Consider the following 26,200-nt stretch of genomic DNA (forward strand, 5'->3'; position numbering starts at 1 on the left):
GCAACTGTGCTAACCACTATGCTACCTTGATGCATAGTTTGAAGATAAGGGGTAAACATTTTAGGACTGAGGTGAGGAGAAATTTCTTCACCCAGAGAGTGCTGAATCTGTGGAATTCGCTACCACAGAAAGTATTCAGGCAAGATGTTATGTAATTTCCTGAAAGAATTAGATACAGCTCTTGGGGCTAAGGGGATCAAGGGATATGGGGGGAAGGCGGGATCAGGTTATTGAACATGATGATCAGCCATGATCATAACGAATGGTGGAGAAGACGTGAAGGGCCGAATGGCCTCCTCCTGCTTCTATTTTCTATGTAAATTCACTCAGCTAGAACTTCTGTTTTCCTAGTGTGAATTGTTTACGTCTTCCCTAGAAGGACACAGCACACTGATCTATGCCTGTGGACATTAGACTTAGGCTGCGATTTTCCGGGCCTTGTGTGGGAGATTCAGCGGCCCATTCAAAAGCCCATTGACTTTCGGCGGGACCAGACTATCTCAGCGGCAGGCAGGTTGACTAAGCAACGGCACAGGAAGTCCAAAGAATGTGAAGAGTGCTGCTGGAGCTTACTCATTTAAAACTAGGCAGCAAACCGGTACAGATCACTGCTTCGTACACCGTGTCCATCTAGGGCCATCCCACCCATTAGTGAACTGAGTGTGAGGCCTGGATAGAGTCAATGGGGAGAGGGTATTTCCACTTGTAGGAAAACGAGAACCAGAGGACACAGCCTCACACTGAAAGGGTGATCCTTTAAAACAGAGATGAGGAGGAACTTCTTCAGGCAGAGGGTGGTGAATCTGTGGAACTCTAGCGCAGAAGGCTGTGGAGGTCAAATCATTGAGCGTCTTTAAGACAGAGAAAGATGGGTTCTTGATTAATGTGATCAGGGATTATGGGAAAAAGGCAGGAGAATGGGGATGAGAAAAATATCAACCAAGATTGAATGGTGGAGCAGACTCAATGGGCCGAGTGGCCTAATTCTGCTCCTATGCCTTATGGTCTGATGGACATTTGGGGTTATTTGGAATGGAATGGAATGGAATAAGGCAGATCGGCCCATTCACTTTTCCTTGATGAACCAAACTGTTTGAACCAAACTTTAATGTGAATAAATACAATTAATTAATCAGTGGGTTGGGGTTCATTTATGAGGCTGGTGTGTTGCCTTAAACTCTGTGAAATGATAGAAAAGCCATTTCACCTGAATTATCCAAGGGACAATATGAAATTTCTTCCACTGGGTGGGATTTTTTGCTTTAATACTGATATGAGCTGATAGTTAATTTACCTTCTGTAGATATGGCCAGTATGGTTGTAATCAATTCCATTATCGTGGGTACCTCTTGTGGCAAAACTCAACCTGGAGCCACATTAATGTTCCTTTACAACAATCTTTTGCAGGTTTGAGGGCTAAGCATCAATCAGTCAAGTGGCCTTTTATCATCCCTGATGGCTTCTTAAATTTAGTCTATCCTGCAACATGGGCATAGCCAGCATTTGTTGCCCAGTACTCTTGACCAATGTCTGCCATTTGGTTTTACAACATTGTCCGTCAGGGAAGGAAATCTGCTGTCCTTATCCACTCTGGCCTACACGTGAATCCAGGTCCACATCAATGTGGTTTACTCTTAAAATGCCTTCTGAAATGGTCTAACAAGCCACTCAGCTCAAGGGCAATTAGGGATGGGCAATAAATGGTGGCCCAGCCAGCGATGCCCACATCCCATGAATGAATTTTTAAAAAAACTAACCCAGGAAAAGGAAGGTACATTGTCAGAGCTCTTTGTACATCAAATTCCTCACAGCACAATAATTGACTTCTAAATGCCATCCAATATCTCAATTAACTTTATAAACATCTGTACATTAATACTAGTGATTAATATGACCCCACAATAATAGAAAGGACAGCGTGATTACATAGATCATAAAGTGCATGTCATATCAGTCCGCTTTCTGATTGTCTGACCACTTGTTTCTAAGGAGACAGCCAGAGACCCTGCTGCAATTTGCCAGGAGACCTTGCCAGCACACAATCAGAAAACAAGCTGAAAATACACATGAGATCACAAGTAGGGTCGTCAGCACTGTAACCAACCGACCAAAAATACAGGAGTTCTGAAATAACTAGAATCGTGAACATTAATTTTAGATTGATTCATCAAATTTAACCAGTTCTTTTACAGCAAGTTATTCGGACTTACAGTATCAAAAATATGCAATTAATCCTGGTACACAGATGATTGTTATAAACTCCTCTGAAGCATTATAAATTCTTGTTAACCAGCCACAGAAACACAATGCAATACATTGTACCAAGTGGGCCAACCTGTGTTGGTAGCTAATACGGCCTCAGAGGTCTGACTTTAATTTTTCTAACTTTAAGAACAAAACTATCGAGGTTCAATTGCATGGTTCCTCTTCATCCTATTATCTGCGCTGTCAATGGTGGCTCGAAACCAACATCTTCCTTCACTAAAACGAAAGGAGAAAGTGCTGAACAGATTGCACATCTAGAAAAACTGACAGTTCTTAAAAGCTGATCGTGTAATCGCGGGAAAAGTGGCTTCTTTTGTTTTCCCCCAGAACGGTCAACATCGTTTCTTTTGGATCAATCTCGCCTCTGCGTAACATCTCCTGCAATCCTATATCGGGTCTTCAATTTCTCATACATCTGCTTCCCCCTGTCAGTGTTGGCTAGACACCAGCTCACTGTGTGATGTTCCTGTGAAATGTCGCTCCTTCCCTGGATCATTCCTGAAATGGCAGAATGTAATTTATGATAGGAATTAGTAGTAGACCATGCGGAATAGGATGAGATTAATTAACCCATGGAGTACTGAGTTTACTAGCAGCTGCTTGCAGTCAAATGTGTTTCGTATTAGGGACAGACTTAAAGGCAAAGTCGGGTTAGCTGAAAGCTATTGTAAAACCCATAAAAGATACATAGTTTCACTCCACCTCAGTCAGCCAATAAATACATGACCATTTAATCCTAAGTAATGAACTCAGACATCTGAAATGAATTCAGGTTTTAACACACCAAGTTCAATTTTAACACTCAATTTTACCTTGCATCAAAATGGACCCCGGTGAGCTACAAGCGGAACATGCTATTAGATTGCTTCACAGGGCACTTATTTATTTACACATAAATAGCAACAAATTACAAGAGATGGAGCAGTATTAGTGCCTGAGGAATGTGAGAGCCCACAAACAGAGCTCTGGAAATTGCTGCACCATTGCAGATTGGAAACCCAATTTCTCATGCCCCCGTGTTCCCCAATCTCTGTGGTTGGGCAGAGAGAAGGTCGGGATTCCCAGGGTGAGGGATATGGAAAACCATGAGCCGTTCTCACACATCTCCCCCCCAACACCCTGCCCTGCGCTTTCAGTATCCTAATTGAGACTGATATTGACAGAGACCTGACAGGTAAGTTATCTACTTCCCGTTATCTCTTTACAATCCTGACGATGAAGCAACACAATTGAGGGAAACAAAATGGAGGGGGGGGGGGGGGGGGGGGGGGGGAGGTGTGAGATCCCTGTGCTGTGAAGTTAGTGGATTTGCTGGTTCTGCTGGAAATCACAACCTTGCATATGCAAACACTTCACACACGAGAAGACGACATGAGGGAGTAAACACTAATGACGGGAAAAGACAATGGAAGTAAGAAAGTCTTGGATGTATATCACATTTTATCACAATGTCCTGACACATCCCAAAGCTCTTCATATACAATAAATTGTTCTTTTTTCAGAGCAACATCTGCTATGTAGGTAGTTGCACCCAAGACAAATAACCAGCTAATTGGTTTTGAAGTTAGAGACCATGACACTGCAAGAGAACCTTTCCTTTCTTCAGTAATGCCTTGAGATCTTGAACGCCCACCTGAGCCACAGGAACAGACAGATAGGGTTTCAGTTTGGCAAATAAAAAGAGCTGCCCCAGCATTAAATTACAGGTTCAAATCCTGCAACTCAGAGATGAGACTGTCCACCCCCTCAACCATGCTGACCCTTGTAGAATAACAAAAAGAAGCAGCTTTATTTTTCAAATATATTATCACAACGATCTATGGATTGATTCCAGTTCATTGCGAACAATGGAACGTTATTTCATTTGAGTGCCAAAGCTTCTGCGAGGCAATCAAGAAGGGAGATATTTTGTCAACACATCTTTTTTCCAAAAAATATAATCAACTTCTGATGTTAAACTTAGGTCAAAGAAAGTGAACAGTTTTCCTCCCTCTTTTTGTCCCTCCTCCCCTTTCTGGACGTATAATTCATGAGCTCTGCTAATCCCCCAGCCCAACACTTGAATGGTCAGTCTTCATGCATGAACATAGGCCACATTGAGAGCACTAACAACCATGGATAGTTTCACAGCCAAGTTTAATGTTGTCCTGATATGACGTCCACGTAAACACACATTTCTAGGCGGGTTTATTCAACATGAATGCGAACATTGATTTTTCCCTCCCGCTTTAACACATTTGGGTCAAATATTACCCCCAACAGTTGCCTTAACTTAAATCAGTTAGCTTGACATAGATCAATGACTGGATCAGAAAGAAAGATATTTTCAGTGTCCTCCTGCAGCAATATTCTATTCAAGATGCTAATATATTAGGGATGGGCATTAAATGCTGGCCTAGCCAACGGCAACATATGTAAATCATATGTTTCCAAATCATCAATAATTAAATCCATTTTGCCATCACTCGCTAAACAATTGTACTTTTCACATACTGAGTGATCAGGTCATTTGTTCGAGACTAAACATGTAATTATTTCTTAATTGGGACATTTGTCATCCAGTACCCTACATTATACTCAGCCCCAACTACTTATTTTGTAATTATAAAACCTATAAGGAATCTAAAATGGATTAATTCTGGTTGGATGCAATTTTTTTAGTGGAAGGAAAATGAAGATATCAGCCGTGAAAAGGTTTAGCATTTTAAACAAAATTGGACAAGGGGAAAAAGTACTCTCAGATGAGACATTATGAAACTTTGGCTGCCTGGGCTCGTTGATGTTAAAATCCATGCCTCTATTGAAAGAAGAGCAGAGAGTTCTTCCAACATCTCGACTAACATCTGTCCCGAAACGAATGCTAACAAGGAAAACATTTTTAAAAAATCATTCTCAGGATATGGATGTTGCTAAAAAAAGCCATAATGCATCGCTCCTAACTAGTTACTGTTGAGAAGGTTATGGTACGCCTTCTTCATGAACTACAAGCTGTTAGGATGCTCTCGTATTAACTTGGCATTCACCTCTAGATTGTCAAATGTTGCTGGAGCAGAGTCACTGCAATGTTTATCGACACAGAAGCAATCACTGAGCTTCAATAAATAATCGACTGTGTGAAGCACTTTAGATGATGATACCCTGTACTACATAAATACTAACTCGTTCTTTCGTATATGGTTGGTAATTTAAACAGGCACACCTTAAAAGCATGAACGTGGTATAGTGTTTATAAAAGTGTTTGGAAATTCTTATGATAGCACACAGTATGGCAAAATAGATTGCAGAGCAATGCATCACTCATCACTTGTGTGTGAGCCAATGGAACAGATTTTTTCAAATCTTTGATGCCAGGGCAATAAGCATAGCTTGGGCAGAGTCCAGAGAGGAAAGTCTTGTGGGAAGGATTGCAGACTGGTAACAGAAACTAATGGATTTTCCATCAATTTAATTGAAAGAAAGATCCAAAGGAATCTTAAAGGAGCCCTCGACCCTCCAAGTCCAACATTCTTCTCTGCGCTCTGTCCAAGTGATGCTTAGCACCCGGATGAAACTCTGTCCAACTTATTTGCAGTGTAATCAATGTCACCCTAACCCCCAGGCACTCAGGATTCTGAATTACAGCTCAAAGGATGATTTAACCATCTTTTCAACAGACTGCCAATTTCTCCCTTGCTCTTGGTAATGCACCTTGAATTCCCAACTCAGTGTGGGAGAAACCCAGGGGTTTTCAAAAGCAATCTGCAATGCTGCTAAAATCCTTGGACTCCAACAATTACATTTACGCTCACCTGAACAGAAGAGAATAGAACGCGCACGGTTGGAGTCGAGATAATGCGTCTCCAACACAGATCATATCTATTTTTAAAAACACGATAGAGAAATAACTAATGCGGTGGTAATAATGTGCAAACCTCACCGCACTGCAGCTGTTGGCCATCTTGTTGTTGGAAATTTCTCCGAACAGGCTTGCTTCTGCCATAGTTTTGCCAATGCTTGAGCCTGACACAAAATTCCTGATTCAATTCACTGAGCAATTCTTTGTCTGATTGGACCGCCTCCATTATTCTGACTCCTTAACAAAGGTTCCCAGTTGGAAAGTGGCCGATGTGCACATTTTATATAAAATATCTTACCCTTGTATTAATTTAATTATAATAATATAGCACCTGACAGGAACAGGACTTTCCTCTTAGAATGTGATTAAGATTGGGATTCTGGAATATCAACTGGGATTGATTCCAATAATCGATCTAATTGTGGTGTGATTTCAGGGGAAACAACAAATTAGAAGAATATGCCCTGAACTGGTTGAAGTCTATCTTGTTTCGAGTTGCTGCATCTCTTCCAATATGGAAAAGTCAATAAATGATTGGAAGGCCCTGTTTAGTTTAGTGTGAATAATTGGATACCTCTTTCAAACAACCAGCACAGGCCTGTTGGGTCAAGTGAACTCTTTCTATGCTGCAAGATTTGTTGCTTTAAAGATCACCAGCTATACTTTGAAAGAGTGCAGTCATACTACTGCAACAAAATGGTGGCAGAAATTACAGTGCAATTTGAAGCCATATAGTGCTGCTTCAACTTGACACTGCATTGAGTGAAATTGCAGTGTGGGGGTCAAGTTAGGTGCAAACAGTGTTCAGAAGGTCATCTTAATAAGTTCCACTTTTAGAGTTCTCTTTGCTATTCCAATTCTGGGCTCATGTACAACCTGGGTTTTCTTTTCTCTAACATTGGTGGCCTTGCTTTCAACTACCCAGGTCTGGGAAATCTCTCCAGTTACATCTCTGTCTTTTCCACCTCCTCCAAGACACTCCTTGAAATTTACTTCTTTGACCAAACTTCTGGTCCCCTATCCTAATGGCCCGGATTTAGTGGTCAGTGGCGAAGGAATGGCGCTCACCGTTCACTGTGCTGGCAAGTACACACAATGGTTTTTAGGGATTTTGAGGGCAGACCAGCTCAATCTAGCATGGTGCCCTCTACAGGGAATCAGTGGCATCTGTGAGCACAGCAAGAAACAAAAAGGTTGCTCTACCAATCAGATTGAACACTCCTCACTGAGACACACAGGGTGGAATTCTATCCCAGGCCTCAGGACCCCAACGTTAAGATCAAATGACGGTCCTGACCCCCCGCCCCTTACTGACAAAATGGCAGCTGGTAAAATCTTCCTACTGTTGGCCTCCTAATTGGCCACCAATGTGTTCACCATCTTATTGAGGATGTGAGGCTGTCAATGTTGCTGTCCCAATCAGAAGGCCGTCTGTTCTACAGCCTGGGCAGTCTAGTTGAAGAGGTGGGTACTGCCGAGGTAGGTTGGGGATACGTTCCTGAAATTCAAAGGTAGAGAGGGCCAAAGCTGGTAAGTTCCTTGGAACAAAAATGAAATCCTTCTAGAGGAATCCTTTGTAGCATGGGTAAAGCCTACCACGCCCCCGCAACATCATTGGGTACATAGCCTCTTGCTGTGCCGAACCACATGTTTGTTGCAGGAAGCTATCTCCATGAGTTACTGGTTTCTGCACATGGTGGAAGGCAGCTCCAACAGTGATAAAGTACATGCATTGCACAAAATTGTCTCTTACTGGGCCTTAATCACCTTAATTGATCACACACCCCGGTAAAATTCCCTGGCATCAATAATACGTTAGAGTACTATCCCAACATAGCTTTGTCTTATTTTCCCAGACCCCATCCCTTTAATCTTGACTCCAACCTAGTTAATTTCTGAAGAAATGAGATTCCGCACCTGTAAAAATTAATTTTCTGGGCCAGCAAGATTGTTGAGTGGTAATTATCACTTCCCCTGTTGTTAAAAGTTCACTTACTCCTAACTTTTGTTGGTGACTTCAGTGGGAAATAAGTGGCTAAGAACACCAAATCCATGAATTTGGGGTGCGGGGCAGGAGATTCCCAGGGGGATTTGACAAAACAAATTCACTCAGAGGCTGGTGGGAATCTGGAATGTACTGCCTGGGAAGGTCGTAGCGTCTTGAAACCTCACAACCGTTAAAAAAAGACTTGGATGAGCACTTGAAACACCATCGCTTTCAAAGGTATGGGACAAGTACTGGGAAGTGGGATTAGTGCGAGATTTGGGGTAGTTATTGTCGGTGCAGGCTCGGTGGGCCGTTTCTGCGCTGTACGCCTCTATGACATGAACTGCTGCAGTTCAAGAAGGCAGCTCACCACCAGCTTCTCAAGGGCAATTAGGGATGAGGGATAAATGCTGACCCAGCCAGAGAGGTCCAGATCATTGAATAAAACGAAAGCTCTCCAATGAAGCAAGCGCCCTGGGATGTTGACTACTGTAAAAGGTGCTAAAGAAATGCAAGTTGCTCCTTTGAGCGTCTGGATAATCCTGCCCTTGTTGTCAGGCCAACTGATACTCTGAACGGAGGATTGTGTGCACACACTTGTGCAGGGCCCTCTGACTCTGAGGCAGTCGAAACATAATAATACCTCCTCCTGCAAACCTGTAACTGATCTAAGATTTTAGTTCCAATACAACCGCAATGTTGTTAATATAGGGGGGACCCGATGATGCTTTAATTAGCACTGGGAAGCAGTGTGTCTTCTGCATTTGTGACATAATGTGTTGCATCTGTTAGTTTTCTTGATAAAAAGAAGCCAATTGTTACAAAGTTTTGAAGCAAAAATAAATAAAAATAGCAGAAAAATCCAAAGATAAACCTTCACACGTGGCTGGTTTTTAAAAATGTTGGACGTGGATGTGGGGGGGGGGGGGGGGAGAGAATTAAATTGAACACTTAAAAGAGTGGCCTAAATTTCAACAACAAAAAATAAATTAAAAGGCGTAAGCGACTTTTGTAAGCAAAAAAAAACATTATTCATAACATTGTGTCCTATTCACATGCGTTTCCGTCTCTCTCTCTCTGTGTTCACATGAAACAGCTGCAGTTACTGTATCCTCAGGAGCTGCTCAGAAAGCAGCTATTAAAAAGTTTTTTCTGGAACAGATGTCCAGCCGAGCACTGGGGAATGTGCCAAAAGCTTCGTGTGACTGAGCGTTCCTTCCCCAAATCGCGTGCCTTTGCTCTGCCCTCTGCCCCCAAGTGGCGCCAGCTCTGCTTCCCACACCAGCAGCTGAACATCTGGAGTCTGGGCCTGCACAAACACCAAACACTCTCTCTCTCTCGAAAAAAAAAACCATCCCTCCATTCATCTACTCCACAAACAACACGGTGGCAGAATCAGCGCGTGATTTATTAGGCACTATCGTAAGCTGCAGAGCACAAGAATGCCGAGGGAAGTTCAGTTGGAGTTGAAAAAAAAACTCCCATTGTCACAAGAGTGGGAATGAAAGCCTGTCTATATCACTTAAACGCTCCACACAACTTCACTTTTCCTTTAATTGCAAAGAAAAAAGACTCACCGCTTTAAAAATAAAATACAAGGGGGTCCTAAATGCAGACCCGTTTACTTTTTAAAATTATTATTGCAAGTTTTTTTGGGGGCTTTGAGATAGATCTGAATTGGACGGTTGCACACGTGGCCTTGTGTGATCGATTTTGTAGCAATTCGACGAGAGGGTCAGTCACCTTTGTCTCAACCTCCAACGCCCCCCCCCCCCCCCCCCACACACAGCTCAATAACAAACACATGCCTGCACTGTTCTGAAATGTTGCACTTCACCAGAACTCTGTAAAAGGCTGATCCTGAAATACAGCGTGCAGACATATAAACAAGGACAACACTCAATAAGGCCGGGGGGAGGGGGGAGAGGCGAACCCAGAGTCCTTGCCGTTTATGCCATGGTGTGGGTGAGGGGGGGAGGGGGTGCATTTAAACCAAGGGAGCATCAGACAAGGGGGCGCGACTTCACCTCATTCATGCAGCGCCCCTGTGTGTGTACTGGGTGAAGGATTAGAGGGTTTATTCTGGGAGGGAGGGAAAGAGCGCCTCCTGCTTTGAAGTGGAAGCTCACCTTTCTCTTTTTTGATCGGCCCTCTGCCTGCAATGTCTTGGTGCATTGCTCCACACACTCGGAGAAGCTCATGTTGCCGTGATCGGAGCTGTAATCGAGGTCAGCCAGCGTGGCCAAGGACAGGATGTAATTACACGCTATCCTCAGGATCGCCAACTTCGACAGCTTCTGTCCATACGAATAGCAAGGGACCTGCGGACAGGCACCCAGATGCATTGGAAGGGAAATGCTAGATGAAGAAGTTTGACACAGCATGCACGCAAACATCTATAATAGTTACACACAGCCCCCACACATGTATGTAGAAATCCGGGGGCAGTGATACCCACACACACTAGGTTATATAGTGCTAAATGACAGCGGTATATCGCCAAACACTGGTGGGCTTGTGGGAAGTGTAGCAATGTGTTTTGGCGCATTGCTGAGGTGGCTTGACTTTCTGAAGTTTATTTCGACACGCGCAGCAATGCCAAGGTTCAGCTGATCTAACGGGCTGTATATTTGTGATAAGGTTGGGCCAAGCTCGGGCGCTAATGGTTTTGTGGAAGTTAAAAAACAGCAACACGTGCAATAAAGCCCGGGCTCCTGTCCAATCTCCCAATCGGCAATGCTGCTTGCTGAACCTCAGTTTGTGCAAGTTTTCTGTAATCTGCTCCGTGACCTCTCCCTCACAGAGAAGTATTTGTAAACATGTACACAAACTCAGCCCCCACCAGCTCGCTTTGTTATATAACTCCGAGGCCAATTTGAGCGGAACATATGAAACGTGTTCTCCCCCCCCCCCCCCAAACTACCGACTACTTTAACCATATTAAGTGTGCCCCCCCTCCCCCAGTCCCCGGTAGCAGCCTTTTATTTCTCTCGAATGCAGCAAGGCTGGGCAGACTGTTGTATCGATACTGGGCTAACTCACCAGATTCGGAGTCTGTAAATACTATAAATTCGGTTTAATTGGTAATAAGCAATGGCAGACTCGGTATTAAAGGGGTTTACTGTTGTTCTGGGGGATTGGGTCATAGTGAGAAGGAATTTCTAACGTGTGTGTGAACGTGCGAGTGTGTGTGAACGTGTGTGTGAGAATGAGTGTGTGTGTGTGAACGTGTGTGTGAGAATGAGTGCGTGTGTATGTGTGTGTGTGAGAATGAGTGCATGTATATGTGTGTGTGTGAACGTGTGAGTGAATGAGTGCATGTATATGTGTGGAGTGAATGAGAGTGCGAGTGTGAATATGTATGTGTGAGTGCATTTGTGATTGTGAACCTGAGTGTGAATGTGAGCGTGTGCGGATTTGCGTGTGCGAATGAGTGGGTGTGAGCATGTGTTGGTGTAAGTGAATGAGTATATGGTTGTGTGTGAATGAGTTTGTGTGTTTTTGTGTGAGACTGAGTGCGTGAGAGCAGCTTTGCGTGTGTGTGAGCATGTGTGAGTCGGTATGTGAGTGTTTGTGTGTGTTATTGTGTGTATGTGCATATGTGTGAATATGTGCATGTGTGAATGTTTATGCATGTGCACATGTATGTGTGAATGTGTTTATGTATCTGTATGCACGTGTGTATCCGTGAATGCATGTGTTTATGTGTGTATGTGTCTGTGGATATGTGTGTGTAAGTATGTATATGAGTGTGCACCACTATCTGTTCAGTGTTTGGGGACCACAGTAACTTTCATTTTCTCTACATCATGTGGAGAATGGGTGACAGACAAATGTTACTGTAAATGTGTCTTATGTGTGTATTAACTCTTGGACTGCTGGGGGCAGCTGGGCTCTGGTTATTAATTCTAGGAACATAACTCTGCTCATTGTAATCAATATTTACACTGAGATAAGATGGAGTATTAACGCTGTATTGCTTCTAAACAGAATAACTAACAGCTTCTTTCCATCGACCTTTTATTTAGCAGGGGTTTGCAAATGAATGATTTCTAAAGCAATGTGATGCTGCTGCTAATGGGGCGAGATTGGCACTCTGTTGCCCCAGTTTAAACTGTACCTGCTTCCTCAGAGCTTCGAAGGCTGCGCTGATGGTGTGGACCCTGGTCCTTTCCCGGGCATTCGCCAGCAGCCTCCGGGTCTGCTGGATGGCTCTGATCTCGGTGGAGACCCCGGCAGAGTCTGCCGGCCGCTTCCTGGGCGACTGGTAGGTTGGCTGCATGTGGTGGGCGGGGTAGGCGCCCTCGGAGGGGCGCGGGCACAGCACGATGCGGGGCTGGAGGAGGCTGGGCTGCTCGGCCAGCGCCGGGGGCTCGCCGGGGGAGCGAGGGAACGTCCTCCTGCCCGGGGCCGCCGAGCCGGGGGGGCTGAGCGGGGCCGCCTCCCCTGCCGAGGGCACCCCCTCGGCAGCCCCAGGGCCGCCCGCTGCCTGCTGCCAGGCGGCTGTGCTGCCGCTCAATCGGCCGATCAAAGGATCGGGCAGCCTCTCCTCCTCATCTCGGCAAACTTTCTGCAATATCCCGCCGTGCCTGATAACCTCCCGGTTCTTCCGCTTCAGCCTCTTGATGGTGCCGATCCCCTTGACACACAGTTTCTTCCACTCGGCTTCATTCACACTCTCCGAGGTCCTCATTACCATGAGTTTGTGATTTGAATATCCTGCCCAGAGTGTTTGGAGCCCCTCACTGCTGTGTGAGTGTGTGTGTGTGTGAACAACCCTCCTTCTCCGCAGCTATAGCAACCGCTCTGTAGCAATGCCTCTAGTGATGCGAGAATGTCATCTCAAGTCATTGCTCTCTGCCTTGCCAACATTTTTTTTTTCACCAACGCACTCGACAATCCCATCTGTGTTTGTTTAGCTTCAGCTTACACAGAAGCCCGTGTTGTTAGATCAGACATCGCGATGCCTGTTGAAAGTGGGGGTGGGGATGGGGGATGGGGGGGGGGGGGGGGGGGGCGGTGTGTGTGGAGAGACAGTCTTGGCTCCGGCACTTCACACCGCCAGGGCTGCATTTGAACCCACCCAACACCATCAAGGTTGGAGTGCAAAATCTTCTGCCCTTTACCAAACCCATCCAGACGATGATTTAACTACAGAAGATTAAGGGGTGGGGGGGTGGGGTGGGGTGGGGGATTCCTCTTGGACAGCAGGGCAGCACAGTGGTTAGCACTGTTGCTTCAGGGTCCCAGGTTCGATTCCCGGTTTGGGTCACTGTCTGTGCAGAGTCTGCATGTTCTCCCTGTGTCTGCGTGGGTTTCGCACACTGAGCTAAATCGCTGGCTTTGAAAGCAGACCAAGCAGGCCAGCTGCACAGTTCGATTCCCGTAATAGCCTCCCCGAACACGCGCCGGAATGTGGCGACCAGGGGCTTTTCACAGTAACTTCATTTGAAGCCTACTCGTATGAAAATAAGCAATTTTCATTTCATTTCATTTCATTTTAGTGTCCAAAATTGCCCTTAGTGTCCAAAATTGCTCTTAGAGTTGGGTGGGGTTACTGGGTTATGGGGATAGGGTGGAGGTGTGGGCTTGGGTAGGGTGCTCTTTCCAAGAGCCGGTGCAGACTCGATGGGCCGAATTGCCTCTTTCTGCACTGGAAATTCTATGAAATCTATGGATGGGGTGTGTTGAAGACCAGTGTAGATCAGAATTGGTGCAATTCATGGCAATTAGCTGTTTCTTGTCTCAGTTAACCTGCTATATCTTGCAGTTAAACCGAAACTGCATGCTGACATCCCTCCGATCCGGGTTCCCCCCCCTGACACAGCACCAAAGGGGCACCTATCAAAGTCACAAATGACACCCTCTGTGTATGTCCCCAAGGTTATCCATCCTTCCTCATTCTCAATTTGGGCAGCATGGTAGCACAGTGGTTAGCACAGTTTCTTCACAGCTCCAGGGTCCCAGGTTCAATTCCCGGCTTGGGTCACTGTCTGTGCGGAGTCTGCACGTTCTCCCCATGTCTGCGTGGGCTTCCTTCCGGTGCTCCGGTTTCCTCCCACAGTCCAAAGATGTGCAGGTTTGCCATGATAAATTGCCCTAAGTGTCTAAAAAAAAGGTTGGGTGGGGTTATGGGGATCGGGTGGAAGCGTGGGCTTAAGTGGGGTGCTCTTTCCAAGGGCGGTGCAGACTCCAAATGGCCTCCTTCTGCACTGTAAATTCTATGATTCAATCTATGGCATTTCACACGGCTGAGCACGCCCTCCTCCTTCAATGTCCCTGTCACCCAGGGGCACTGTCCTTGCCTGCTTCCAGTCTTAGCTATCTAATCGGAGCCAGAGACTCACTTGCATATACTTCTCTTCCCACTCGCACCGTTGCCTCTGGTATCCCCCAAGGTACTCTCCTTGCCCCTCCCCCGCTATTTCTCAACCACTTGTCCCTCACTCACACCACAGTTAAACACGCTGCCATGTACACTGATGACAGCCACCTTTCTCCACTACTGCACTGTTAGTAAATGATCAGATCGGTTGTCTGGCATCCAACACCAGATGATCCGACATTTCCTCCAATGAAATATTGGGAACACTGAATTCTGCCACTTAATCCCTGAACATGTAATCCCTGCCACAAACTTCCTGATCAGGCACTCCAACCCTCTCATTGCGACTAAAACAGATTATCTGCAACCTGGATGTTAAATTTGATCTCAAGATGAGCTTCTGACCATATATTTGCACCATCAATAAGACAGGCCTATTTCCATTGCCCTTGACCTCATCCAATTCTACCTGATATTGCCCAACTCTGACCTTGCCTCACCTCTTCTACGGTAGGAAGCCTCATACATCTATAGACTATCCATTGAATCCCTACAGTGCAGAAGGAGGCCATTAGGCCCATTGAGCATGCAACAATCCCCCAAAATAGCACCCTACATAGACCAACTCCCCTGCCATATCCCATAACCTCACCTATACTGCTCATCTTTGGACTGGGGAGGAGACCAGAGCACCTGGAGTAAACCCACGCAAACATGGGGAGAAAGTGCAAATACCCAAAGCCGGAATTGAATCCAGCACCCTGGAGGCAACCGTCCTAACCACTGTGCCACCGTGCCATCCATAACTGAGGTCACTTCAATAGTAAATATGTGTACAATTGTGTTTTAAAATGTTTCCAATTCAGGGCAATTTAACATGACCAATCCGCCTACTCTGCACATCATTGGGTTGTGGGGGTGATACCCACGCAGACATGGGGAGAATGTGTAAACCTCACACGGACAGTGACCCAGGTCGGGATCGAATCCAGGTCCTCGTCGCCGTGAGGCAGCAGTGCTAACCACTGCACCACCGTGCCGCCCTTGTGTACAATTGTTGCATAGAATTTCATCAAAGTTTGATTACATAGATAGAGGAAAATTATTTCCACTAGTTGGGTAGTCCAGGATTGGGTACATAGTCTAAAAATTAGAGCCAAATATTTCAGGGGTGAAATTAAGAAACATTTGCTCATGCAAAGAGTAATAGAAGTTTGGCATTCCCTCCCACTAATGGCAATTGATGTTTGGTTTAATTTTATAACTGAAATTGATAGATAGTAAAGATGTGGGACATAGTGGGTGATGCGACCATCAATCCACACGAGACGGAGAGTTGAAGTGAACTGTGGCTTTAATCAGCTAGAACTGTGCCTGCTTGCGACTGCTCTGCACTGAGAGCCGCCTACAGGGCAGCAGCTCTATCTACCTCCCCTCAAGGGGGCGGAGCCAGGGGGAGCCCACAAGGGCACCAACCTGATACAAAGTGGTGTAATACAATACAATGGTCCATAGGTGGAGCCCGTAAGGGCAACAACATAGTACAATGCAATACAGTGGGTATATGGATTTCGGTCACAGATCAACTATTGAATGGCATGGAACAGGCTTGATGGACTAAATGAGCTACTTTTGTTCCTATGTGGATATGTTCCTGTGCTGCTGGGAAACATTGTGGAAACAGGCTACAAAGCTCAACTGGGCCACGTCAGCTTATGCCCCACACCAGCCCCCTCCATCCCACTTCGTGTTCAAGCATCACTTTCAAATCCTTCTTCCCTCATAATTTCAGTGGATTATTTTTAGACATGCACATTATTATACACAATAAATACAAGATTTAAATTTCTGTGATGTTTATGTTGTAGCTGTGTAACACAAAGCATGACATTCAACTTTGATGGTCACACAAAAGCTGTGCTGGTGGCGTTATATACCACAACTGATTTTCCTTTTGTTTGGAAGAAAGTATATTTAATTCCCCCACTAATGTGAGGAAATACTTCCTTATTCAGGTTAGAAATTCCTTGAATATCCACCTTGAACTCGCACACCCATAACCCCCACACATAAACCTCAAAATCAACAACCTCCATACCAACAACCTTGACAACCACAATCACCTCAACTCCAGCTCCCATAGACAAGGATGTTAGGTAAACTTGTAATGGAGCCAGGAGTAGCCTTTAAAGAAGAGATCGTTCAGGTACAGTCGAGATACATTCCCAGGACGAGGGATGACAAAAGTGATAGAGATCAAGATGAAGCAAAACAAGGGCAGCACGGTGGCCTAGTGGTTAGCACAATCGCCTCATGGCGCTGAGGTCCCAGGTTCGATCCCGGCTCTGGGTCACTGTCCGTGTGGAGTTTGCATATTCTCCCCGTGTCTGCGTGGGTTTCGCCCCCACAACCCAAAAATGTGCAGAGTAGGTGGATTGGCCACGCTAAATTGCCCCTTAATTGGAAAAAATAATTGGGTAATCTAAATTTATTTTAAAAAAAGATGAAGCAAAACAAGAGCATGTCTGGCACATGTCAGCTTGCTAACACATGTCAGAACCAGGCTCAATACAGAAAACTGAGAGGGAAAGTGAAAAACAAAAGCAAAGAGGAAAATAGAGAGCATTATCAAAGGGAATCCAAAGGACAGGACAGGTTGAGAAAAGATAAAAAGGCATGAAGGATCCTGGACTACATAAACAGAGGGAAGGTATGTTAAACTTCTGTAATGCACTGGGTTTGGTCTCAACTGGGGTATTGTGTTCTATTCTGAGCTGCGTGCTTTAGGAGGGATGTGGCGGCACTGGAGAGGGTGCAGATAAGATTCACGTAAATGGGTCCAGGAATGCAATTCTGGTCCATGGATGTGTGGGTATTTCATGAGGTAATAATGGTTCGTTGTGGTGACTAGACATGTAGGCTTTGTATGTCTCACATTCCCTCATGAATGTTTCGACATCATGATTCAAACCTGACCAGCATACTGTTACTCTAGCTAGCCAGTTTCCTGGTTTGAGCTATCTCCATATGAACTTGGTATACTTGTTGTAGAATATCAGGTCGAAGGGATTCGGGAATAGGGACTTGCTTCCCTTGCATTAGTACCATGCAATGTTCTGCGTTCACCTCTAAAAGGCCAAGATGATTTTGGAACCTCTGGAACATCCTGAAAGTACTCTGACTACAAGCCAATCATGATCTTCCATAAATTGGAGTGGGTTCTTTCAGTGGGTAGCAGATGAGTGTGGGAATCAGCAAATCACGCGCACATGTTTTGGGGTTGTGAAAAATTGGAAAAATTCTGGGCGGGCGTGTTCATGGTCTTAGCCAAGATAGTGGAGGAGGAGGTGGACCCGGACCCTTTGGTGGCGATATTTGGGGGTGGGTGAAAAGGGTAAACCGTTGTACAGACTGTACAGTTGATTGCTGGGAAGTATGTTTCCCGGGATGTTTATCTCCTGTCACCTGTTTTGATACATGTTTGTAATAAAATACATTCTGAAAATTGATCTTCCATAATTGTTGCAATATGGGATCACTGAACATTTCTTGTTGCAGCTGCTGACATTTATACTGCCCGAAACCTGTTAGGTATCGATGAGATCGACTTCCAGACCGAAGAAAATATCTGCAGTTTTGGAAACGTTGGGCAAATGACTTAAAGTATCAGATGTGATGATGGAACGACCAGGCTTGTAGCGTATGTCGCAATTGTAGCCTTGTATATTAATGAGTAGGAGCTGTAATCTGCGTGGCGAACCAGTTAACACTTTATCATCTTGAGCGGTTTGTTGTCAATTTCACTTTTCCCAAATAGATACTTGTGGAAGTGTTGGATTCCAAAAGCCAAAGCTAACGTTTTCTGTTCAGTATTCAAATGTTGCCTTGGGCTGTTGGCAGGCTCTTGGCAGCAAAAACAATCAACTTCCCTTTTTGTAGGATGAACCCTCTAAGGCCATTTATTGATACATCATCCTCCAGTGTAGTTTCCTCAACTGGGTCATGGAATTGAAGTGGTGATAACCCTTCAGCAATCATTCCTTGAGCTCATCAAACATGTTTTGAAGTTCTCGAAGCTTTCTTTGCAAAATTCGATATGTGTGATTGTATGGCTCCTTGTTCGTATGAAAGAAAATTGAAGAAACTTTAGCAATGTTGAAGGTCACTTTTATCTTATAGGTTGAGAATTGTGCTATTGTCCTCCAGTTTTCTGGGATCAGGACTGATGCCAATGTCTGAATACATTGACCTGAAAATGTTGATCTGTTGTAACATTAATGCTGCATTTTAGGAAATTGAACATGTGGTTGTGTGGCCGCTTTAAGGGGGCGGGCTCCACAGATGACGTGACCAGCTTGGGACCAATCGCATGGGAGTCAGTGAATCTTGGTAAATGGGAATTTGCATGGGGCCCTGGGAGCAGGACGCCGGGTAATGTGAACCAGGAAGCTGAAGAATAAAGACCTGCTGTATAGTGTTCTGTGCCTGTTACCTAAATACCTTTAACTTTCACCAATAAACCCCTTTGTTTACTGCTGGAAGCCTCCAGTGTATGTCTCGAGCTACCTACCGCGCTGGCAACGAGGAAAACATTTTTTATCGCAGACGGCAGTGATCGGAAAGAAGAGTTGAGAAAGTTGAGAAGCTCCAGCAAGAGTCAGAATCATTTAAAATGTGAGTGGAGATGCCCAACATTGGGAAACTAGACCCATTTGACCAAGGGGTTGAGTCATGGATTCAGTACATTGAATGGCTCCGGTTCTTCCAACATTATAAGTTTAACTCTGCAATGAAGGACCATGAAGAGTCTGCCTCAGCCTTCATAGCCAGGCCTCACCAGCTTGCTGAGCACTGTGAGTTTGGGGCTGTGCTCAGAGACATGTTGTATGATCTGCTGGTTTGTGAGATCCATAACCTTACATTTCAGGGGAAGCTTCTGGCAGAGGCATTGGAAAAAGCGATAAGCGATCAGGCGATGGAGTGCACCACAGAAAGCACCTCTGAGCTGCAAAATGTGGCTGAGGGGAGGTTAACCAAGTATGGGATGGCACGACGGTGAGACCTGCAACGGGATCAACAGGCATATCTTAGAGCAAGACACGGTCCTCGGGCCAGGTCTGGAATCCAAGGAATGGGAAGGAATTGGGGCGTCAAATCGAATCCCTGGTGGACTACTATCTTTGCGAGAGGGACCACCCCCAGGAGACCTACCATGTTTGGCCATTCGTGTGCTTCTGTTGCAACCAAAGGGGGCATATTCAAGCACATTGCCGCACGAGGCAAAGCGCACCAATGGAAAAAGAAACATCAGCAACAGCAGTCCACAGCACCACTGAACATAGTGGAGAAGAGCTCAGAAGAAGAACACCAAGGTTCTTCAGAGCCAGGCCAGTGCCATACACATTGCATCAGAAGGTTAAAGCAGAGCTGAAAAGATAGGAAGAGCTGGAGGTAATCAAGCCAGTTCAGTTTTCAGAGTGGGCGCCGCCGATACTCCCTGTCCTTAAGCCTGATAGGTCAATAAAGATTTTTGGGGGCAGTAAGATGACCATAAACCAAGCTTCCCAGGTCGATCAGTGTCCAAATTCCTGCATTGGAGACCTCTATGCGAAGCTGGTCGGGCGGGGAGGGTCTCAAGTATTCAGAATTGGACCTCGGTCACGTCTACCTGCAAATAGAGTTGGATTGGGAGTTTTAGAAGTTTGCAATAATAAATACTCACAAAGCCTCTTCCAGTATACCAGACTGCCATTTGGCACTGCTTTAGCCTGCGCTATCTTCCAGTGCACAATGGAAAATTCTTTCCAGGGAATTTCCATGGTGATGGTTTACCTTTATGACGTGCTTGCCACCGACAATATACCAGTAGAATACATGGCCAGCCTCAAGGAAGTTTTGAAGAGGTTTCATGATGTAGGGGTCCGCTTAAAATGCAAAAAATGTACTTTTCAGGCCACAGAACATAAGAACATAAGAACTAGTAGCAGGAGTAGGCCATCTGGCCCCTCGGGCCTGCTCCGCCATTCAGTAAGATCATGGTTGATCTTTTTGTGGACTCAGCTCCACTTTCCCGCCCAGTCACCATAACCCTTAATTCCTTTACTGTTCAAAAACCTTTGCCTTAAAAGCATTCAACAAGGTAGCACAACAGCTTCATTGGACAGGGAATTCTATAGATTTACAACTCTTTGGGTGAAAAAATTCCTCCTCAACTTAGTCTTAAATCTGCTCCCCCTTATTTTGAGCCTATGCCCCCTAGTTCTAGTTTCACCCACCAATGGAAACAACCTCCCTGCTTCTATCCTATCTATTCTCTTCATAATTGTATATATTTCTATAAGATCCCACCGCATCCTTCTAAATTCCAACCAGTATAGTCCCAGTCTACTCAGTCTCTCCTCATAAGCAAATCCTCTCAACTCCGGGATCAACCCAGTAAATCTCCTCTGCACCCCCTCCAATGCTAGTACATCCTTTCTAAAATAAGACCAAAACTGTACACAGTACTCCAGGTGTGACCTCACCAGCACCCTATACAGCTGCAACATAACCTCCCTGTTGTTAAACTCCATCCCTCTAGCAATGAAGGACAAAATTCCATTTGCCTTCCTAATTACCTGCTGCACCTGCAATCCAACTTTTTTGCAATTCATGCACAAGGACACCCATGTCCCTCTGCACAGTAGCATGCTGCAATTCTTAACCATTTAAATAATAGTCCATTTTGCTGTTATTCCTACCAAAATAAATGACCTCACATTTACCAACATTGCAATACATCTACCAGACCCTTGCCCACTCACTTAAACTATCAATATCCCTCTGCAGACTTTCAGTGGCCTCTGCACACTTTATCCTACCATTCATCTTAGTTTCATCTGCAAAATTTCGTCACTTAGACAGTGGTGAATCTGTGGAATTCACTGTCACAGAAAGTCGTTGATGCCAAAACATTGTGTAATTTCAAGAAGGAATTAGATATAGCTCTTGGAGCTAAAGGGATCAAGGGCACAGTAGCACAGTGGGTAGCACTGATGCTTCACAGCGCCTGGGTCCCAGGTTCGATTCCCGGCTTGGGTCATTGTCTGTGTGGAGTCTGCACGTTCTCCCCGTGTCTACGTGGGTTTCCTCCGGGTGCTCCGGTTTCCCTCCCACAAGTCCGGAAAGATGTGCTTGTTACATGAATTGGACATTCTGAATTCTCCCTCAGTGTACCCAAACAGGTGCCGGAATGTGACGACTAGGGGCTTTTCACAGTAACTTCATTGCAGTGTTAATGTAAGCCTACTTTGATTTGATTTGATTTATTATTGTCACATGTATTAGTATACAGTGAAAAGTATTGTTTCTTGCATGCTGTACAAACAATGCATACCGTACATAGGGAAGGAAGGAGAGACTGCAGAATATAATGTTACAGTTATAGCAAGGTGTAGAGAAAAGATCAACTTAATACGAGGTAGGTCCATTCAAAAGTCTGATGGCAGTAGGGAAGAAGCTGTTCTTGAGTCGGTTGGTACGTAACCTCAAATTTTGGTATCTTTTTCCTGACGGAAGAAGGTGAAAGAGAGTATGTCCGGGATGCATTGGGTCCTTAATTATGCTGGTTGCCTTTCTGAGGCACAGGAATTATAGACAGAGTCAATGGATGGGAGGCTGGTTTGCGTGATGGATTGGGCTACATTCACAACCTTTTGTAATTTCCTGCAATATTGGGCAGAGCAGGATCCATACGAAGCTGTGATACAACCAGAAAGAATGCTTTCTATGGTGCATCTATAGAAGTCGGTGAGAGTCTTAGGTGACATGCCAAATTTCCTTAATCTTCTGAGAAAGTAGTCAGTGGGCTTTCTTAACTATAGTGTTGACATGGGGGGACCAGGACAGGCTGTTGGTGATCTGGACACCTAAAATCTTGAAGCTCTCGACCCTTTCTACTTCGTTCCCATTGATGTAGACGGGGTCATGTTCTCCACAACGCTTCCTGAAGTCGATGACAATCGCCTTCGTTTTGTTGCCATTGAGGGAGAGATTATTGTGGTCGCACCAGTTCACCAGATTCTCTATCTCATTCCTGTACTCTGTCTCGTTATTGTTTGAAATCCGACTCACTACTATGTTGTCATCAGCTGAATTCCCTGCCTCTGATCTGCCCTTGCAGCCACAGTATTTATATGGCGGGTCCAGTTCAGTTTCCAGCCAATTGTAGCCCCCGGGAAATTGATAGAGGGAGATTGAGCAAATTTGCTGATGAAACAATAGGTGTGACCATAACGATTATTGTGACAATAAAGATAATAAAGATGAAAGACTTGTGACAATAAAGATTATTATTATATGGGGGGAAGGCGGGATCAGTGTTTTGAACTTGATGATCAGCCATGATCATAATGAATGGTGGAGCAGGCTCGAAATGCTGAGTGACCTCCTCCTGCTTCTTTCTTCTATGTTTCTATGTAACAACTGTAAGGGCTGATAAGTGGCAAGTAACATTCATGTCACACAAGTGCTAGGCAATGACCATTTCCAACAGAAGAGAATCTAACCAACACTCCTTGACATTGAACAGCATCGCCATTGCTCAATCTCCCTCGATCAACTTCCCGGGGGCTACAATTGGCCGGAAACTGAACTGGACCCGCCATATAAATACTGTGGCTGCAAGGGCAGATCAGAGGCAGGGAATTCTGCAGTGGGTAACTCACCTCCTGACTCCCCAAAACCTGTCCACCATCTGCAAGGCATAATTCAGGAGTGCAATGATATTCTCTCCACTTGCCTGGATGAGTGCAGCATCAACAACACCTAGAAGCCTTACACCATCCAGGCCAAAGCCGTCCACTTGATCAGCATCCCACCCACCCCTGACATGCAGTGGCAACAGTGTGTACCTCCCACAAGAGGCACTGCAGCAACTCACTAAGGCTTCTTTGACAGCACCTTCCAAACCTGCGACCTCTACCACCGAGCAAGATAAGGGCATACGATGAATGGGAACACGGATGTTCCCCTCCAAGTTACACACAACCCAGGCTTGGAACTATATTATCATTCCTTTAATATCACAGGATCAAAACCCCGCAATTCTCTTCCTAAAAACACTGTGGGTGCACCTGTACCACATGTACTGCAGCTGTTGAAGAAGGCAGCTCATTGCCACCTTTTCAAGGGCAATCAGGAATGGGCAAGAAATGCTGGCCTAGCCAGTGAGGTACACATTCTATGATCTAATTAAAAGTAACATACATTACATTGTCTGGAATTCTCCCGCCGTTGGGATTCTCTTTACCCGCTGACAGCGCACCTCCGTCAACTGGTTTTCCAGTGGCGTGGGGTGGCTTCAATGGGAAATCCCATTGGAGAAGCGGCAGGAAGGGAGAATCCTGGCGTCAGCGAGCTGCCGAGAAACACGGGGCTGGGGGGAGATGGGGGAGACGGGGGGGGGGGGACACACCGGGGAATCCCGCCCATTAAACAGTAACATCAGCAGGAAATTCTTCCATCAGTCTGTCTTTGCCTAACCAGTTTGAATGGAATTTCCCATTGGGGATGTATTGGAATGGTGCCATTTCAAATGCAGCTTCACAGGAGTTTTCTTCAGGAAAATCATGGATGACGATGGCAGAACAAGATTTTTCAACATGCAGCAATGTGATTGGGTGACATTTGATCAGGCCTCAGGCTGGTTTGAAGCCTGACATCTTTGTGTTGCCTGTAAAGCCACTCCTGCGTGCCACTCATCTTTATCTGAAGGTTCAGGAAAGAGAGAAACACACGTAAAACAAGTTGATAATTTTCTTCCATAGCAGGGTAAGGCGTTAAATAAATAATAATCTCACATGGGAGTTTTTCCCCTGTAAGGTAGCTGGCCTGACCCCTCCCAGGAAAGTGAAGATCTATAAGCTATGTGGTGGAATACTCCATTCCTGAGACTGTGTAGGTGCTGGGGTAGGTTTCTTGGACGTCCACGACAGCAAAACTGCTCCATATCTGGACCGATTTAGCCTCGGCGCTACGTGGAACACAATCGATTCCAATGAGAAACGGTGCGGAATTCAGTATGCATACTCGGGAGGCTGACAGGCTGTATCACGCATGTACACACTTCACTCCCCATACACACTCATCCCAGCCAACAAGATTGCATGTCCATCCCCCTGATAGGTCGGCTGGGGCCAGAGGGCACCTAGGGGGGTTGGCATGGGGGGGGACACCCATACAACCTGTGGCCCTACATTCACACTGGACAGTCAGCGGCATGCACTGCTGCATGGCTGCCTGGCAGGCTGCGGCAATGGTGTTCCATGCCCGTCCACTCCGACCCCACAGCCCATCTCCTGGCCAACCCCCCGCGACTACCTAGGCCCTGGCGGAAGCCCCGCGGCCAACGGCACAACTGTCAGCAAACTATGGTGATATTGGACACTTTCCATACCCCCTCTCTCTCCCTCAGCAGCCACAGTGTTTGTTTCATGATTTTTAAAAGCATAAGTGAAACACGGTGCCGGGAAATCCCCCAGTGGAGGCGGAGAATCGCGGAAGCCCCGGAGAATACCGGGTCAGGTGTGCTAATGACATGCCAACGGCATTTACTATACGCGTGTTCTGGAATGCATTGATGCCCCTGTCGAAGCACTGGGGAATTGCAATTTGGCGTGAAACCGGTGCCCACGATTCCGGCATCAAAACCGATTCTCCGCCCAATCGCATTTCCCAATCCGGCGTCGGCTGACAGAGAATCCTGCCCATGGAGTCTCATGGGAAATCATTAGATTTCTTGGTAAATCTGTACAAGTACATTACAATCATTCGTTATCATTTGGGCCTGGGGGTGGAGCGGGATTTAGTGTCAGAAGGTATATATCCTGTGTGGGTGGTGAGCTGCTGTAAAAGCATTTTCCATATGCTCCCATGGTATTTTGTAACAGATGGTAACTTGGAATGCTCGATCAGAAGTTCAACGCAAACACATAAATTTAATGGTTTAGATTTAACTGCTGCAGTTGTCAACGATGGTTCAGTGATGCTCTTGCCTTAGAGTCAGGGAAGTTGGGGGTTCAAGCCCCAGTCCAGACACAGAATTATTCATGATATGTCCAAGGACCAATCCCACCTCCCGAAAACACCAGCCACGTACTTAGGATGTCAGAGTGCCGACTGCCAAAGCAAATCTCCTTCGCCCAGCTCTAGGCTTCCGAACGAGAGGAGGACAAAGGAAGCGTTTCAAAGACACCCTGAAGTCTTAGCTTTAGAAATGCAACATCGACGTCAATGCCTGGGGACCCTTGTTCAGAAGAGACCTACTCGGAGACCTGATTGAAGGGACACAATTCTTCGTGGACACCCGACAGCAAGTGGAGGCCCCGGAAAGGAGGCTGAGAAAGGAATACCAGTGAGCTAGAGTCCAAGGACTGATCCCACCTCCCGGAAACACCTGCCAAACGTGCGGTCAAAGATGCGGCTCGAGGATCGTGCTCATCAGCCACGCAAGAACCCACGGCCAGTAACATGGAGTTTCTTAGGTGGACAATCAGACTCATCCGCGAGTGATCGCTGAATTGCTGTTTGCAAAATGTTTCTGTGAGTAGATTGACTGCTATGTTTCCTACATTGCAACAACCCTCCAAAAGCACCTCACTGACTGTAAGGTTCTTGGGGATAGGGTCTGAGGCTGTGAGATAAATGCCGGCCTTTCGTTTAACCTCCAGCAGCGAACGATTCTGACTTTTGTCAGTAAATATGGATTATTGAGCATGGCCATCTCGAGGAAGTGGGGGCTATATATGAT

The 26,200-nt window shown here is 45.7% G+C and overlaps 1 protein-coding gene and 1 long non-coding RNA gene across 2 annotated transcripts; one reads left to right on the top strand and one right to left on the bottom strand.

The window, feature by feature from the left end:
- Positions 1-1,838: 1,838 nt before the first annotated feature.
- On the bottom strand, positions 1,839-12,935 carry atoh8 (atonal bHLH transcription factor 8). Its single transcript, XM_038793311.1, has 3 exons — positions 12,208-12,935; positions 10,217-10,408; positions 1,839-2,763 (listed from the first exon to the last, which is right to left on the bottom strand). The coding sequence occupies exons 1-3, from the start codon at positions 12,784-12,786 to the stop codon at positions 2,758-2,760; spliced, it is 777 nt and encodes a 258-aa protein (XP_038649239.1). The 5' UTR covers positions 12,787-12,935; the 3' UTR covers positions 1,839-2,757.
- On the top strand, positions 12,218-18,953 carry LOC119963912. Its single transcript, XR_005460195.1, has 2 exons — positions 12,218-12,354; positions 17,971-18,953. It is a non-coding gene; the product is annotated as an uncharacterized LOC119963912 (long non-coding RNA).
- Positions 18,954-26,200: the final 7,247 nt, after the last annotated feature.

The sequence above is a fragment of the Scyliorhinus canicula genome, chromosome 3, assembly GCF_902713615.1.
Source record: "Scyliorhinus canicula chromosome 3, sScyCan1.1, whole genome shotgun sequence".
NCBI classification, from domain to species: Eukaryota; Metazoa; Chordata; class Chondrichthyes; order Carcharhiniformes; family Scyliorhinidae; genus Scyliorhinus; species Scyliorhinus canicula.

Excerpts from the sequence above, each read along its gene's own strand:
- atoh8 (XM_038793311.1), bottom strand. The coding sequence starts at position 12,786 with ATGGTAATGAGGACCTCGGAGAGTGTGAATGAAGCCGAGTGGAAGAAA. Across the intron at positions 10,409-12,207 it reads TCGAAGCTCTGAGGAAGCAG|GTCCCTTGCTATTCGTATGG; the intron begins GTACAGTTTAAA and ends GCCTGTCCGCAG.